Source organism: Pomacea canaliculata, linkage group LG10 (assembly GCF_003073045.1).
Source record: "Pomacea canaliculata isolate SZHN2017 linkage group LG10, ASM307304v1, whole genome shotgun sequence".
Taxonomy (NCBI): domain Eukaryota; kingdom Metazoa; phylum Mollusca; class Gastropoda; order Architaenioglossa; family Ampullariidae; genus Pomacea; species Pomacea canaliculata.
Window position 1 is genome coordinate 22,392,744 of NC_037599.1, and position 15,118 is coordinate 22,407,861.

Below are 15,118 nucleotides of genomic sequence, written 5' to 3' on the forward strand. Positions count from 1 at the left end.
TTTTTTTTGTTTGTTTTTTTGAGCTATCACCATCTATTGTAAATCCCAAAGATATTTGACTTGTTTACAATTGTTTTTGCTTCTTTTTCTTGTGACTTTTTTCTAGAGATTTATAAACAAATTATTTTGCTGAATGTATGGTATGTGTTATAGAAAGCGACTATAAATGATTAGGCATTTCTGAGAACTATTAAGCAAAGCACAAAAATGATACTTCTGGAAAATTTTATTTTATATACTATCACATTCTGAAATGTTTGCATGCATGAGTACTGTTGGTGAATTCACTAGTAATTAGAATAGTATTTTGTTACATGGTGAGCATCACAGTGCATTTTGCCAAAAGTGTTCACAGTATATGTACACAACAAAAGTTTTGAGCAGTACATTAAAATCTGATAAAACTAAGTTAGTATTTTCATTCTTATTACATAAAAGAACAAACAAGAAATTTTCCATTGTGTCTTTAGTGAGAAATAAACTTTTGGATAAATTTATGCAAATACACACATAGTAAAAGATTGGATGAAATATAGCAAGCTGTGTGGCATATTTTTGTGGCATTCAAGGGAGAAGTAATGCTTAAAACAGCAGGTTTTTTTTTTGTTTGTTTGTTTTTGTTTTTTTTTACAAAAGTGTGATTCACAACACGTATGCATTTTGCTGGACTGTTTTCACTTTTATGGCCTATTTGCTTTTTGTTCTTGCATTTCATAAGATCCGCTAATTATTTTAGCATATTTTTGTCTCCTGTTAATCTCATTAAATGAATGCTACATTTTAAAGAACATCAAGCACTGTCATCAGCTGTTGAGCAAGGGCTCTCTGTTGATAAAGGCATTGAGATTTGCTTGTCCAGCTGTAAGAGTTTCTTGCAACCAAAAATAAGAAATAAAGCAGCACTTAACCTGCTGTTTTTCTAAAAGTGAAGGAGTTTTTCATATATTATCCATTTATAGTACTATGACAAATTCATATGAGCAAAACTTACAGTGCCAAAGTCAAACGAATCTCAGACATTTTTTCATTAGAAAAATATCTGTTTATTCAGAACAAAGTCCCTTATACAAATTATTCCAGAGATGTTATATACTGACTTTTCACTATGGGCATTTTTAGTGGACTTTTGGATAGAAAATTGCTGGGTGTGCAAAAAGATGATTTTCGCCAATGGTGCCTTAAGTAAACCTTTTTTTTTTACAATTCTTTAAATTTTATGTCTTGTTCTAGGTCTTCCATTTTTTTTTTTTTTTTGCTGCCTGCAATCCGCCTATGAAATTTTTTCTAATTTATTTTTCTTTTTAATAAAAAACTTCTTTGGGGGACAAACTTTGCTTTCTTTTCCTTGGTGAGGAATGCTGCATGAGTTGAGAGTTGCTTCTGCGCTACTTGGGTGTTCTGTTAAACTGGGTGAATTGCTATATTTATTTGTCCCTAACATTTGCTTTATTCAAACAGTTACTCTTAAATGGGTCACACGTCAGCTTGCATCATGTAGCCAGTAAAAATTGTCCACCAGCCACCTCTGACAGCATCACCATTGTTTTGTCTAGCCCACACCTGCTGACCTGACCGTAGGTGGGTGGTCACTTGAGTGGAACCTTGATCATATACGTCAGACTGGCCTTCAGCAAAAACTACATCTAAGGCAGTCCCGTCCCTGACCAGTGCTACATGTACATTCCCGTGTGCATTTGTTGACATGATGGTCAGGAAGAAGCTGTAGACACCAGAGACTGGGGCAGTGAAAATACCTGTCTGCACACTGTAACCAGCTCCAATGTTGGTCACCACACTGTCAAATTTCAGTACTTGATGTGGTCCCAGTGCAATTCCGTTATTTCCATCATCGTGGGAAAAATGCACAGTGAAAGCCACTGAAAGAAATATCCAAACTATGTTCAGCCACTTAAAATGCAAGGAGTAGAAAGGGAAAATTATTTGAAAATTTTCATCTGTAATAATGAGAGATGGAACACACAGTTCCATTGATCTATTTCATTGTTTTCGACTCTGGAGGTAAAGGCTGCTTTGGTCATCACTGATCATTAACCATAACTAAAGGTATAAGAAGGGTGAGAAAAAAAAATCGAAATAGTAGACATGAGAGTCACATACCTGGGGTAAAAGTAGATGGCAGCCGTTTTTCAAGGGCTATCAGTTTGGCTGACAGTGTTTGTACCTGTGTGCCCAGCTGCTGAATCAGTGCTCCTTGTTGCTGTACCACATTTTCCAGTGCAGTGGTACTTGTGTCATCAGACCTTTTCTGTCTGATCCTCGTATCTCCTTCATTACTACCAACCAGCATGAAAATAACCACAAGCAGTAGCAGCTTCATCATGATCACAATACTTGTGCTTGGGTCTCAGAATAGTTAACCTTTATTTATACTCCTCTGTGGTTAGGTCTAAAAATAGTACACCTTGATTTATACTCCTCTGTGGTCCAGATTTTTGTAGGAAATCATACCTGTGTTTTTTGGGTGACAGCCCGTGTTTGGTAACAGAAAAATGAAGGTGGAGGGGGTTGCAATAATGCTCCTTAGTAACAGGTGGGCTTTGCAGCCTTGGGGCACAAAATTTGCATATAGCTGAGTACTCTGACACTGTGCTTGCAAGATTTTATTATGGGTGCTTAAAAAGAGAATGTGCAAATTATAAAACCTGAGGGTCACTGATGCCAGGATGATGAGCATAAGAAAATATTCTTCTCATATACAGCTTCTGATGTCAAATTATAAAAAGTGGAAAAAATTTAATGATTTTTTAAGAAGCGAAGAAAGGAAAAAATTCTTCCTTCATTAACTCCTTGTAGTTCATGGTTTCTCGCTCAGCCATGCAGACTTTATGTTTCATCAACACAAGTACTGTTTTTAAATATTCCTTGTAACATTTGTATTACTAGCATGAAATACTTCAAAAGGACCTCATGGCTGCAGAGTAACACGAAGAGAATCCAGGGAGAAAGAGGATACATGCAGCAGTAACCTTGCACCTTCCGCAGGTAAGATTTTATGATAGTTTACTGGCTCACAAATAAATTACATATGCATACATTTTTAAAAAGAAATATTGAAGGGAATGCTTGGAGCAGTGCCTTTTGCAGAATGCTATTGAAAATAATGGTAAAATGATAACTTTGATATTATCAGGGGTTTCTACTGTGTTGTCAGTATCTGACCACAGAAATGCTTCAAGCACTAGGCTGGGTAATCACCATCATGGGGAGGGGGATATGGAGGTGGACAGGTAAGGGCAGCATCTCTCCTGTGGGAGATAGCATCATTCTCATGGCAGCTTTAGTCTCATCTCTCACCTAACTCACACCAATGTTGCCAAGCTGTTAATATAAGACAGTGGTTACACCCTTCTTCAACAGGCAGGCCATACCTGGTGAGTGTAGCTAGCAAGTGTGACCTCCACCCCATCTCCTGTGCAACCATCTATGGGTAAATGACACCAGTGCCTGGTAAATAATGTTGAGAAAGATAAAGGCTAAGGGAGTTAACTCCCAAAGCAAATTGACATTCTAACAGCATCACTGGGTGAAGGCTTTTCCATGATAACTGCACCACCAAGACCCACATATTGAAAAGTATTGGCTGTGTTCTCACTTGGAGAGGAAGTGAAGTTGAGATGGGCACAACCAAATGAACAGAAGCCCAGAGAAAGACTACAAACAATGCAAACAAAATATCATTCCAGGTCAGTTGAGGCCCAGATAACAAAGACTACATGTCCCATTCTGGTAGGGGACAGCAGAAAGTATGGTACTGGAGTCAATACTGTCAAAAGAAGGAACTTCCATTGAAACATGAATCATTTGCACGTAGGTTAAGCAAGTTGAGAAAACTTGCCCATGAGCTACAAGGATGCTAGTAGGACATCATAGGACTGGCAAAGGTCAGATGGCCAGGCACTGAGGAAACAGTCCAAGTTTACACCTGAAAGTCTTCATGTGAAGATGACAAAGTTGAAAGTTCTACAGTCAGCTAGAAAGCTAAGGAGAGCTGGATTGCAGAACAACCCTGTAACATGTAGATAAAGGAATGACACAAGGTGACAGCAAGAATGCAACATGCAAGACTTGCTAGTCAAAATCTTACTTCCCTTACAGGAGATCCTGCTGATTTAGTCTCGCCAACAAAATACAAGTTTTAGGGATTCTATTATTGACCTATCATATTATCATATACGGATACATGAAAAATGTTTAATGATATACATGGGAAATATTACAAAGCACAGATATATTTAGGTGATACACTGTAATTATAGTCCTAAAAACTTGAAATTGAATAAGAACATGAAGGTGATGATTTTTCCTTCAGTATGTGTTCTAGATAATAAATAAATCTGTTTACACTCCTGAAAATGAAGCAAAGAAACGTTACTTTACACAGTTTTATGAAACAAGATATGTAGTTTCAACTTTGCTTTTTCTGTTTAACATTTAAAGAATAATTTTCACTGAATAACTGTTGCAGGCATTTTCTTTTTATTTTCTAGCATTCTTAAGACTTGGTAGACAAACTCTTGATTCACTTACTGCAAGGTGCCAAAACTGGTCAAGCTAGAGGTAGAGCTATTTGTGACCTTTTGGCTGTTGTGAAGTGAGACCACTCTTTGGTCAAGACCAGCTTGTTGTTAGGACAGTGGCCATCTTCTCTCTCACTGCCTTGCCTCTCGCGACCCTCTACGGAGTCCGGTATCCATTCAACACCTGGATCAACTGGGAAAAGTTTGCTGCATAACATGGGTGTAAAAATAATTCATCTCCAGATTCAGATACCAATTTCACACCCATGCAAACTTTCTTCAGTTGACCCAGCCATGGAACCACCTTGCTGGCAAAATGCTCATATCTTCTAGGACTCTTTTTCTGCTTATAATCTAATCACTTCAAGAACTCTCTATCCTAATGTTTTGAAGATTTCAAACAATAGCACACAATACAGAACAGACAATAGCAGCTCGAAATAAATCATTTTATTATGTACCAGTAAAAAAGACCATTGTACAACAGCAGAGATTAAGAAATGTTGTGGACTGGGAGAGTTACCTCAGCATAGGTCTTTACTCACCAGGCAGTCTGACATGGATAAAAATCTCTGAGTAGACAATGAGTGTGACCAAACAAAAGTAACCACAGCTAAATACAGTATTGTCCCCTAATTGACTAGTATACATTATACAGAGTATACAGGTGTGCTGAGTACATTTACTAAACACTGGACATAGTTAAACACAAACTGCTTCAGCATAGCTGATAGCTGAGTATAAAATTGGATGCACAGCTATGGCTTGGTCTTCATTTTTAATTATTTGATTGTGGCTTGCCAAACAAGGTCCTTAACTTTCATTCAGCTTTGGGGAAAACTGTATTCCATGAATCTTGAGATGGTGTATGTATGGATAAATGCTAAGCAGTGAATATGGAGCGAAATTTAAAAAAAAAAAGTAAATAACTTTAAAAAGATTTGCCAAAATTTTAAAAGGCTTATATGTAAGATGGACTGTCTGTCCATTTCCCCTCGTGCATGTAATCACACATTAATCATCTTAACATGCTGCAATATGGGGTATGCTGTATAACACTGACTGCTACTGTGTCAGTAGGCAGACACCAATGCCTGCTTGCCAACTACAGTAAATAATCAAAAGTCAGTGTATCAAAATCCAGTAAAACAAAATAATTGTATCACTTCAAAATCAGATTTTAGCTTTATAGTACACACAATTTCGTTAGTGCTACAGTAAATTTTATGCTCAATACTTTGGAAACATACCTGTTTTTTTCTGGGACCTTAACGGAGACAGAATTACCAGGCATGAAAAGAAATTGTATAATCTTAAAAAAAAAAAGATCACCAGCAGTTTTATAAACAGATGTAAAGCAAAAAGCAAACAGAATTATTTACATTTTGTAACGCCTGCACTTAAGTCTTTCTTTTTTTTCCTGTTGTAGCTCTTAAGTCTATTTTAAAAATGTATCATTTGGTATTAAATATAATGATAGAATCATCAAAGTCTGGTACATGCAACAGCAAAATCAGATACTTCAAACTATAAAACTGGATTTGTTTCCCAAGCTCTGAAATACTTTGTTTGTATGATTGTCCAAGTTATTAAAACGGGAATTTATGCTCAGGTTTTAATTGTCTAAAGGTGCATATACCATTCTGAATACCAAAAGATCCTGAGATACCAGTAGGTCATGTTTGCATGCAAGAAATGTAAAAGTTATACAGGACCTGGACAATGAAGATGATCAGAAACATGGAAAGCTCCTATAACGTACACCTCACAAGTTAATGATCAAATGGATGAAAGAGGTGGTGGTGGAAGAAAATCCTTGGTCTGCCTAAGTCTCTCACTTCTCTCACACACACACTCACCCACAGAGACAGGGCTTAACTGATGATCATAGATGGACACAACTCTAAAGATGGTTGTCTATGTCTAAGAGTGACATGATTTCAAATAGCGAGCGCATCTTTGATCTACACATGGTATAACCAAGATGCAATATGCAGTAATATCACAACTGTCACATGTATATAACAGAGTAATATCATAGAGTAATATAACAGTAATATCACAACTATAAGATCTACGAATGCTGTCAAATAATTGCTTAGAATAATATCAAATTTGTTCATCTCTCTCCCTGGACTGTTTTCTAGAGTATTCCACAATATCATTCCTGTCACTGACAATGATCAACTTTATTTTTCCCGGTGGGCAGTTTAAACAGACAATTTGTTAGACTTGTATAGAGTAATATACCTCATGGACCTAAAATGTCATGGTCATTAATCAGTCAGTAGTAATATCTTAAATCTAAAAATACCACTGCAACAAAATAAATCTAGTGTCACATGTGTCAGATCTTTAGATGTATCATGAACAGCTCACAATAATATCCATGTTAGACCTCTGGGTCACAACATCCGATAGAACAAGGCACCAAATATCATACTTACCATTTTATAATGGACACACATACAGTGTACAGTAATAGCTCACAGCTTGTATCTATACCAATAATATTACACCTCTTCAAATCTCATCACATCTGAACAATATAAAGCTGTCACTGTCCCATAACAATCTGTAATATTTAGGAAATGTAATGGTATCAGTAAAATTCTGATTAGTGTCACAATATCCCCAGACCTTTATCCTACACTAGATTTAATACTAGCACCATGTCACAGCTTCTATGGCAATGCATTGGTTTTCTAAGAATTAATTTTTCAACAAAACAACTTGAAGAAGTCACTTGAATTATGAAAACACCAGGCCAGCATAAACGTTAATATAGCTGATGCCAAAAATGTGCGATTGCATGCATACACACACAGTAACGGAATTCAAGAAATAACAATTAATTGTTTTTAAACTGTCTAGATGGTGTTGAGCCATTAATGCAGAAATTAACTATTTTATTTTCATGAAACATCTGGGTTCATCTTCTACTCGTTACCAATAACATAGGCCCATAGAAAAAGACATCTCCCAAACATTGTTTTCTCCCCAAGACTAGAAGTGGGTGTTCCTGATTCCTATCAAGTCATTGAGTGAAATTTGTGAACCAGTCAAAATAATGATCAAGGGTGGACACAAACTTTGCACTGACCCTCAACATTTCTTACAAAAGAAATTATGAAGCAAAGAGCTTCATTCCTTACATAGCTCATTCACTCACTGAAATTTACCCTGGTTATTTTTACTTGTAAAAATATGGAAAAAATATTTTTTAATAATAAAAAGCAATCTACCTAAAAAACCAAACAAAACCAAACCTAAAGACCATTCTTAAATGAAAGTACAAAATTGTTTCAGCCAACTGACAAACATTTTTCTATACACTTTACCAAGTGGCTGAAATGGCATATTATTCCAGTAGATTAAAGGCAAATTTACCCTAAATAGTGCCCCAAACCTTCACAAATATGGATTTCTATTGAGGTTGCGATAAAAGACAAAACTCTGAAAACATGAAAATATTGCAGTTTTTGAGACAGCACACTACACACTACAAAAATTAACCAAAAAAAAAAGTATTCACCAGTTTTTCTATGGATACAATTTAAAGACAAAAAAAAAAAAAAATTAATAAAAAATGCATGTCACGGACCTTTACTGATGATGGTCCGTGATAAATATGTATCTACTCAAGCAGAGGCTTTTCACATTATGTATAGTCCATCAGCAAAGGACAAAATTTACAACTCCCTTGACAGATCTCACCTTAATTACAATGTCTCCAAGATGTATTAGTAGAATAATATGTTGTGAAGAAGTCCTAAAATAAGAAATGAAGGGGGCAAACAAGACCAACATAGAATTATAAAGTTTATGTGTAGTTCGCTTGCACACCTTGTATCACAGTGCATGCTTTAAGATGACTAAGAATTCAGCAAGAAGCATCAAGTCCTGAGATGCAGTCCCAAACACCCTGTGATAATAGCTCATTCAATACATAGGCTGGCATGAAACAGATACTTCCACCCATGCAGGCCTGAATATCAGTCTTCATAAGCAAGATATGGGCGAGGCAAGCTAATGAAACCTGATGCAAAGAACACCGTGAACAGAAGTCACCTGACAGCACAGTTCTCTGCCAAAGGGCCTTGTTTGATTTACTGTCTGAGGAAAGTTTGCAGTTCCCACAGAAATGATGCACATGGTCTAATCAAATCACCTTAGCACTTTGGTGTGGTATTATGATTTGCAACAACTAGGAGTCTTCAAGTTGCCACAGAGGTGTGACATGACAATAAGCCATACATGTAGCAAACATTGCTCAGCACAAACTCAGTAAGGATGTTTACAAGGATTGCGAAGAGAGATTCAATCCTTGAATTTTCTAGATGACTGCAGGAAAAAAAGGGTGTGGTTTCAGGAGTCCATAATAGAAAGTTGAGGACTAGACAGCAGAACATCACTGCATCACATCAAATTATGAGATGATTTAGTCGATGTAAAAAGCAATATGCATCCTGTCATCATCATTGAAACAAATGTACGTGTAAACGTCTCCTCACATCACTTAAGCAAATGCAGGCATAAACAACAAGATAAACAGACTGCATCTATAGAACAAAAGTCCAAGCATAAGAAACAAGACTAACTCTAGCCAAGCTAACAGGTTTCCACACGCTCTTGGTTCTGGGATTAAAGACAGGTCAAGATCACATCTCTGATCACTTAAGGTGTACACATACTACAGTGTACTCAGCTTGTAGATAAATGAAGTTTACATCCTCTCTGATCTCGTTAAAGGTGTGCAAGTATTACAGTGTCATGTATATTTCAAGATCCTAGAGCACAGACACTATCTATGGGTAAAGAAGATAATACCAGTTATTAACCAGTCCAGAATCTAGAAAGCAATGTCCTGATCCAGCAAAAAGGTCAAGACAAAGGCACCTGCCCTGGTGATGCCCAAAGCTCAAGACATATGCCACATCTAAAGTTCTTGCCGACATGTTATGTTGGTGCCTTGGCATTAAAGTGGTCTAAATGCTGCAAAACAATAAACTGTGGACACAGTGTAAATAAATTTATCTCACAGCTTCTGATATCTGTTCTAAAAAAAAAAAAAAAAAAAAAAATGCAGGGAATTACATGTGAAATGATGCAAATTTCACATTTTAAAACTGGCTACTTTGTTCTCCAGCCTGGAAGTGTACAAATCTGCCATAAGGATTTTTTTACTGTAATGAAGCAAACGGAGAAAAACAGCTTGGGAACAGATATTGAATACATTTTGTGAAGGGATTTTAAAAGTGTATTAAACAGTGTGTTAAAAAGTAATGGAAAACATGTCTTTTTAGACTACAATATTCCTAGTTCAGTTGAACTCTCAAATAAACTTTATACAATACACATTTAAAAAAAAACAGCTGCTATAACCCTGCCAGCTTTATAGCTGTAGCAAAGCTAAATAAAAACAGTATGTCAATACAAAGTCATATTTGTATAAAAATATGAAAGCCAAGAACTATCCCAAAACATCACATGAGCTCTTCTTACCTTTAAATTTTTTTTTAAATCCATATTTTCTTGCTGCTGGTGTGTCCAGGACTTTAATATACTCTGAACATACTATAAGCAGGTGTGGAAAGTACAAAATCTCAATCTGCATGTCAAGGTACCTTTCTATATTCTTTCTTCACAACAGATCAATCATGTAAATGGATCTACCTTTATACTAGGGTGGAAATATATGCACATGCTGACACAAGCATAAATGCATGCAAATTCCCTCCCAATCTCACCTCGACATGTGAATGCACCTACACAAACATGCATGCACACATATAAGTATGCACCAATAAGTGTGTGCACATACACTACTTTATAAATTTTTTCACAACTTACTGTTTTGCATCCTCAAAAAAAATCTTGTTGCTACAAAATAAACTGATAAAAACTGTAAAGTGGGAAAAAAAAATGAATCTTGCCTAAAGACACAAAATTAATAATTTGTTAGATACAAAATTTGCAAAATATGCATGAAATCTGTCATTTAAGTTTAAAAACCAGTTTTTGAGGTCCACTCACAAGACATTTAGTCATTCTTGCTATTGTCTTTCCTTATTCATGTTACAGAAGCACTCCCCCAGACACTAGAGAACATGGTCCAAAAATAAGACACTTGACAAAACATGACATGCAATAGTTTGGTCTACACAAAGCGTGGCGTGCGGTCCTGGCTCAGTCCCTTGGCCATAACACCGGAAGCAGAAGTCTGGCAGCTTGTCTCTCCAGCCTTTGGGTCATGGCACTTTTCATGAAACTTTCGACTTGGATTGGAAGAGGATGAGGGTGCTGTGGGAACCGAAGCTACTGTGTTTCTATTGGTGCTGTTAGTCCCTGCCTCTGCAGACTTGCCACTGACAGATGTCCTGGAGGGTGCAATGGATTTAGGTGGCCCCACAGAGCTGCTGCTTGTTTTCACTCCAGATGCTCCGATCCTTGTTACAGAAGATCCACCCTTACGAAGGCAGAAGCTGTGTCTGTTGTGGCTGAAGAAGTGGAAGATGATGAAGAGGCACTGTAAGATCTAAGAGATGACTCGAAGCTATGACGCATGGAGCTGGTATTGATGGATGTGGAGACTGTGCCACTGTGCTTGTGGCCTGAGCTGCTGGATGGTCCCGACGATGAGCGACTAAGTGAAGTGGAACCTGTGGCTTGTGAGCCAGATGGACGTCGAGGAGATGAAGCAGACACGCCACTGTTTGTACTGGAGGAGTATCGTGTCAAGACAGGCCGACCACTGCTTACGCCTGAGCTTCCAGCCACCCCACCAGCTGAAGTGGTACTACTTAGGCCCAAGATGTTTGCCCGACGCTGACCAGCACTGGTCGTTGCAGTGCGGATCTTTGTGGAAGAGGCTGTTGCAGGCTTGCTAGTGATGGAAGACGAGGATCGCATAGCTGATAAGTCTGACCTGGAAATTAAGCTTGTTCCCAACTTGGTACCTCCGCGGGGAGGTGACTCTGTCTGTAACGATGTCTGGCTGGCCTCAGTTTTTTCAGGCTGTTGACCACTTTCCCTTTTTCATCATCCCTGCCTGTGACTGACCTTTGTAACTCTTCTTTATCTTTGATCTCTGCACTACAAATATCTTCATCGACATCTAAGCTAAATGATTTAACCAACTGCTTTCTTTGTTTGTCATCTCTAGGACTGCTTTCCTTGTTTTCATCTTCAATGATAGTTTTCATGGCACCATCATCTTGGTTCTCTGAACTCGCTTTGACTTTACTATCCACTGATGGCATTGTTACATCTTTTATAACACTGCCACTCTCACCTGACAGCATGATACCTAATTTAGGGTCTGACTTGATGGCTGACAAGAGTTTCCTCTGTTCTAGTTTGAAGCGATCTGCTCGGCTATCTCGGCCAGGACTGGTGTTGCCATCAGAAACTGAAGACAGGGAAGTGGTGGAGGCAGTTGACGGATGACCCTTGAAAGCTATGCTCAGGGGATAACTCCCTGATATCCGGCTGGCTGGCCCTGGCCAAGTGGAGCTGTCCACCACAGAGAAGGCAGCATCTGTTTCGGCCTCAGCCAGAGGTGCAGATGATGGCTGCACTGCTGGGAATGGCTGCTGAACTGTGCTCACAGTTTGCAATAAGGGAATGGTTTCTGGCTTTGATGCTTCAGCTGTTGTGGATGGTGCCACTGGAACAGATGTCTGCGAACCTTCAGTCGGTTGTCCAGGTGATTTCATTGTTAGGGGAACAGGTTTTGATAGTGGTGCCAGTGTAGTTGCTGAGGGAGGTGCTGCAGGCTGCGTACATGCTAATGATGACAGTGGCGCAGTGGCTACAGCGTATCTTGGGACCATCTTAGCAACAGCAATGTTATTTCCTGAAATCAAATGCACTTTGAGGTTAAACATAGTTTACTGTAAGTGCAGCATGAACACTTGTTTTTTTAATAATTACACAAGCAAGCACACATAAAAATAGTTTTAATCAGAAGTATGAGCAAACAAAGGTGGCAGCCAGGTTGAAAGAGTGGAATGTATTTAAAATCATTTGACACAAAATACTATTCACCAGCTATTTCTAAATGCCTGTGAGAACAAAAAAATTATCATTTATCTTGTGCACATTTTTGAAAGTTTTGTCGTTTAATTTTATCCAAATTAAATGAAATTCCTTCAACCACTACTCAAATACTAATTAAAAAAAACTTAAAGATATTTTGAATGAAAACAGAGATTTTGTCTATGGTGGTTTCATTAAAATGTTTTGCAGTTGAACATCTACACACAAAAAAAGAAATGCATTAACTTTATGACTGTAATTGCAAATAAATTCTCACCAACAAAGACCTCATAACCAGTTCACCATAATGTCCATCTCAATTTTAAAAACAAATGGAAGTAAAGCATGAGCATCATAACTGTGTTAACTGGTTTTCCATGGGAAGTACATAGACTTTGTAAAGGATGACAAAATGGTCAATCATACCTAATGTTCGAGTTCGCAGTTGATGATAAATATTTCTAAGCAACGAGGAAAAAGCCAAACCATCTGCATGCATTGCATGAAAGCCAATGGTCATCCAACTATATCAGGATGGGCTCTAATGTATAATGCTCATCAGAAAATATCAAGATGGGCTCTAGTGTATAATGGTCATCAGAAAATAACAGGATGGGCTCTAATATATAATGGTCATCAGAAAATAACAGGATGGGCTCTACTGATTAAGAAAACAGTAATTCCTTCTTCCCTCCCTCCTATTTCAGGAGTCAGTTTATGATAAAAATTTATCAACTTTAGTTACAGTTTTCCATTTCTGTTTATTTACTTTGCAAACCCTCTGGCAGAGATCGAAACTTGATTGATCAACGGGATGAGTTCATAGTGAAATGATGAAAAGCTCTGTCAAACTGAGTAATATGCTGCATTACAGGAGAAATAAATATAATAATAAAATAGCATATCAAACATGCATAAAGCCTGTACCAAAAAGCCCCTGAACAAACAAAATTTTAAATGCATCATGTGATCCACAAAAATAAGAAATGCCCAAAGCAAGTCTCAAGGAAAAGTGATGATTTGCAGCATCTGTCAAATGCACATTTTTAGCAAATTACAGCACTGCTAAAATGCAAATATTTGGTACATTGCAGCAATACTCTTACATCTAGAATTGATTTTTTTCCCCCTTGCACCACCACCACTTTTCTGCTGACTGGCTTGTATCCTCTAGCATTATTGCAGTAGCCAAGTGAGAACGCACCATATAAGTTCCTCAAACAAAACGGAAGAATCACAACACAAACAACAGCTACACACTATCTCTGTTAAAGATGTGCAAACTTAAAATACAACACTTGCTACCAGCACAACAATGACAGTTATTTGTGGCCTTCATAATGAATAAGGAGGGATAAAAACCACACAAGAATGAGAGAAACATCACACCAATATTATGCTACCAGCCCACAACTCTGCCTAACCAGCATGGTTTACTGCGAAGAAATCAGTCTCACCAACACAGTATACCTTCAATATGGAAAGTTTGGAAACTTCAGTGCTGCAAATGCAAAAACATAAAATAGCATGCATGAGAACTAATAAGCACAGTGTGTATAGGATCAATTTTGAAATATTCTCCATTAAAAGCATGAAGCAAACTTTGTTAAATAACCTGGTTTCCTATATTGACAACTCACCCTGTCAGACTGCTTTTAAAAGGGCATATACAACAAAAAACCAAAAGACTATTGATGGTCTGAGCATTAAAAAGTTACTCATTCATCCATAACTTTTTCACTTCTCTACCAGTTTAGTTTACGTGCATATCTATATATGTGTGTGTATGCTCATATAGAAAATACACCACAGCATGGACGGATTTTTGGAGGGTAGGTGGAGAAAGACAAAATGTAAGAATTATACTAATTATGACTATACATCAATGTAGTAATTCTAAATTACCCCAAAACAGGACAATATCTGAAAAATCTGTTACAGTATTCCAAAAAATGGCAGGCTGCAAATGCTGCCTAAAGAGAATGCACAATTTCCCCTCTTTTCCTGGGTACCAGCACTTGATTATACAACTTCTGTCGTTCCCAAATGTTACATTTTAAGACCTGGGGGATGGGGAGGGGGGCAGAGAAAGGCCATTTAGTTAGAGCTGAAGATTAATACTAAGTATTCAGACGTATTAAATCTGTTCAACAAATCCAATGAAAGAAACTAAGCTGAGAAAAGAAAACCCTGTAATTTGATTGGCCAATTTTGCTTGACCCCAAATACACTTCCAAATGGTCCAGTCAGAGAAAACATTCTTGGGAAACAAAATTACCATGTCCTTTCTTTGTGCATAGTTTGTTAGAGCACCATGTTCAAACTAATCTTTTGTTTTGCATTACATCCTGTTTCATGGTGAAATTATGTGTAAATTTTTATGTCTGCTGATATAATAATCTGTTTATTTCAGTATAAGAATAACTAATATTTTTAAACAGTATCATACATTGATAAATCATGTCAAAAAGATCTGAATGTATTTTTCAAGAAAACTAGATATAGTCCATAATATTTCACAATGGACTGTAGCAGTTCGA

General features: G+C 37.4%; 3 protein-coding genes across 12 annotated transcripts in view; all 3 read right to left on the reverse strand.

Annotated features, from left to right (window-relative positions):
• Window positions 1-1,015: 1,015 nt before the first annotated feature.
• On the reverse strand, window positions 1,016-2,437 carry LOC112573348 (complement C1q-like protein 2). The gene is made up of 2 exons (XM_025253629.1): window positions 2,119-2,437; window positions 1,016-1,877 (listed from the first exon to the last, which is right to left on the reverse strand). Exons 1-2 carry the CDS (start codon window positions 2,339-2,341, stop codon window positions 1,474-1,476), a joined length of 627 nt encoding a protein of 208 aa, XP_025109414.1. The 5' UTR covers window positions 2,342-2,437; the 3' UTR covers window positions 1,016-1,473.
• A 2,536-nt stretch (window positions 2,438-4,973) lies between these two features.
• The window catches only part of LOC112574489 (rho GTPase-activating protein 45-like), a 36,097-nt gene continuing 25,952 nt past the window's right edge, over window positions 4,974-15,118 (reverse strand). For 3 of the 10 annotated variants that reach the window (XM_025255607.1, XM_025255606.1, XM_025255608.1), the window contains one exon: window positions 4,974-12,396. In XM_025255607.1, the coding sequence (XP_025111392.1) occupies window positions 11,474-12,396 (923 nt within the window). In that variant the 3' untranslated portion in view covers window positions 4,974-11,473. Of the gene's footprint in view, window positions 14,080-15,118 lie in introns of all 10 variants that reach the window. The other 7 variants (XM_025255610.1, XM_025255613.1, XM_025255609.1 and 4 more) reach the window with 5 other exon arrangements.
• On the reverse strand, window positions 10,992-11,450 carry LOC112573792 (uncharacterized serine-rich protein C215.13-like). Its single transcript, XM_025254391.1, has one exon. It carries the CDS (start codon window positions 11,448-11,450, stop codon window positions 10,992-10,994), a length of 459 nt encoding a protein of 152 aa, XP_025110176.1.